Here is a 2,635-nt window from a genome sequence, read left to right as displayed (position 1 = left end):
CTCTAAATCAAGAATCACAATCAACACGGCATCTGTCCTCTACGTCTTCAGGACCGCATCATCATCGGATTGACGGAAAGTTTTAGGAAATGATAGCAAACGGGAGCGGCAAGTTTCAGAAAACTGACGGCAAACTGAACTGGGGACATATTCGGATTCAGAAAAAGGAAATCTGACGCGTCCTCCACCGCCTAGTCCAGCGTCTTTAAATATCAAGTACAGAACATCTTCGCGCCCCACAACACCTTCCGATCCCGCAGACAAACCTCTCCCAAATCCCAGTCGCCCGCCCGCCCTCGATCGAGAGGACCCTTTCCAAGCTAGAGTAGAACCCTAGCAACAGATCGGGCAGCCGCCGGCCGGGATGGAGGGGCTCGACGTCGACGACGTCTTCCACCACTTCCGGCTGAACCCTACGGAAGTGGAGGCCGTCACCTACTACCTGCCACGCCTCCTCTCCGGCGAGACGCTGCACGGCGCCGACAAGCTCATCCACCACGTCAACATCTCCGGCTGCGAGCCCAAGGATCTGGCCCGCCAATTCGCGCCCGTGCCGCAGGCCGTGAGCAGCGGTGACCGGTTCTTCTTCACCACGTGCAAGAGCAAGAACGGAAGCAAGCTCCAGAGCGTGCGCGGTGCCGGCGGCGGCACCTGGAGCATCCAGAAGACCACCGAGATTTGCCACGCGGGATGCAAGGTCGGCGAGGTCAAGAACCTGTCCTTCAAGAAGAAGGGCAAGTCGACAGGCTGGGTCATGGAGGAATACCGGTGCCTGCTGCCAGAGGCCACCGTCGTCGACGGGGTGAAGGTGTTCTGCAAGATGCACTTGGCTCAGCATGCTCCTGACGCGGCCCGCCAGGAATCGGAAGCGTACAAGCTTCAGCAACAGCAACCAGAGGCCGTGACCCCGAGCACGCACGCGCAGAAGAGGCCAGCGCCCGCTGCCGCCGCCGATCCTCATCCGCCGCGCCCCAAGAAGAGGATGCGCGGTGCCGTCCCCGTCCCGGTCCCGGCATCTGCCACACCGTCCTTCTTGATGTATGATGAGGCAGCCAACTTCCCTGTTCAGGATGCACAAGCATCATGCGAGTCCACTACAACATCCAGCCGCTCCGACGTTGCTCAAGCTCCTGAGATTTCCTCCCAATCAGATGTGCTGGAGTCCACCCAATCAATTCCTGAGGCTGGCTCAAGCATCGCAAGGAGCACATCTGAAGAGAATGTCTCTGAGTCATTGGAGCCTCTCTCCAATTTGCCGGATTGGGAGGAAGATGGTTTTGATCTTGAAGAACTAATGAGAATGATGGAAGACAACCCAATTGAAGTTGAGCCGGTCAGTGGAGCCAACACTGGCGTGGAGATGGGCCAACAGGAACCTCTGTACCTGGATGCCTTCCATGACGCTGACAAGGAGAAGAGGTACAATGCCGCGTCGGATCTTGACGCTCCATCGCTTCAGGGACAGGACCACTTGTCCAAACCGCAGCCGTGCTCCTTCGATCCATTTGAAGAAGCGTGGAAGGCCGAAGAGGCGCTCGAGAAGGAGAAGAGGTGCAATGCCGCGGCCAATCTTCACACTGGAGGGCACAGCAACTTCTTCTCGCCTGCAAGTGTCTATTAAATCCGATGTTGAAGTTCTTTTCAAAGTGTATACGAGGATACTCACTGGCTGATGTATTAGTTCGTCCATGTACGATCGCCGCGGATGTACCTCTGAGCAATTTGCTCCACTTGTTCATGCAAGCTACTACTCCCTCCGTTCGGAATTACTTGTCTCGAAAATGGATGTATCTAGAACTAAAATATGTCTAGATACATCCATTTCTGCGACAAGTAATTCCGAACGGAGGAAGTAAAACTGTTGTTGTTGTTCCTGCTCTGTTATCGATGTTCTGAACCTTGCATTTGTTCCTGCACTAGTACTTCTTCTGCTCTGTTTCCTGTGATGGACCATGTTAAAATTGCTCTTATCTTTTTGCATTAGGATCAGATAAGCAAGCATGATGCAGTTATGATATGGGCAACCGCAGATAAGTAGTAGGAGTAACTATGTTTGTAAATGAAAACTGTTTCACTGATCTTGATAATCTGCAGAACAACTACAAGTTCATAAGTTGCAGAGCAGATTCAAGTTGTGGCAAAAAAAAATTGTTCTGTCTATTTACAGTGTGGAGTAAGCAATTATGTTCATGATTTACAATGTGGACTAGTCATATTTTTCCTTGAAATCTAAGTGCAATCTGTCTGTCTTGTTGCTAACTGAATTTACAGTATCTAAGTGGTCTCTAAATTCTGCAGTATTTATGTTCATGACTTTACTGAACTATGTTATGTTTCTTAACAGTGCCTTGATCTAATTAGTTGTACTTTAGCTCCATATAGTTCTGTGTAATTTGTTCCTTGATTTTCTGTCATCTCTGAATTTTTTCTGTTCCTATGCTTGCTACTCCTTGATTCACACATGTACAGGAGGTACAAGAGGTTAAACTGAATCCAATGTTATACTCCCTCGATACATCCCCTTTTGTTCATTTTGATGACAAGTATTTTCGGACGGAGGGAGTATGTTTTGATCTCCTTTCTGAATTCCCTTTTGTTATTTTTAACTCAAACAAGTACCCAGATTTATCAAGAT

The 2,635-nt window shown here is 49.8% G+C and overlaps 1 protein-coding gene across 1 annotated transcript; it reads left to right on the top strand.

Annotated features, from left to right (window-relative positions):
* The first annotated feature begins 259 nt into the window (after nucleotides 1–259).
* Nucleotides 260–1,819, top strand: LOC119341963 (protein NTM1-like 9). Its single transcript, XM_037613809.1, has one exon. The coding sequence runs from the start codon at nucleotides 365–367 to the stop codon at nucleotides 1,619–1,621; it is 1,257 nt and encodes a 418-aa protein (XP_037469706.1). The 5' UTR covers nucleotides 260–364; the 3' UTR covers nucleotides 1,622–1,819.
* The last annotated feature ends 816 nt before the right edge of the window (nucleotides 1,820–2,635 follow it).

This window comes from Triticum dicoccoides, chromosome 7B (assembly GCF_002162155.2).
Source record: "Triticum dicoccoides isolate Atlit2015 ecotype Zavitan chromosome 7B, WEW_v2.0, whole genome shotgun sequence".
NCBI classification, from domain to species: domain Eukaryota; kingdom Viridiplantae; phylum Streptophyta; class Magnoliopsida; order Poales; family Poaceae; genus Triticum; species Triticum dicoccoides.
The sequence above is the reverse complement of the archived record's forward strand: the minus strand, read 5'-3'. Positions and strand labels throughout refer to the sequence as shown.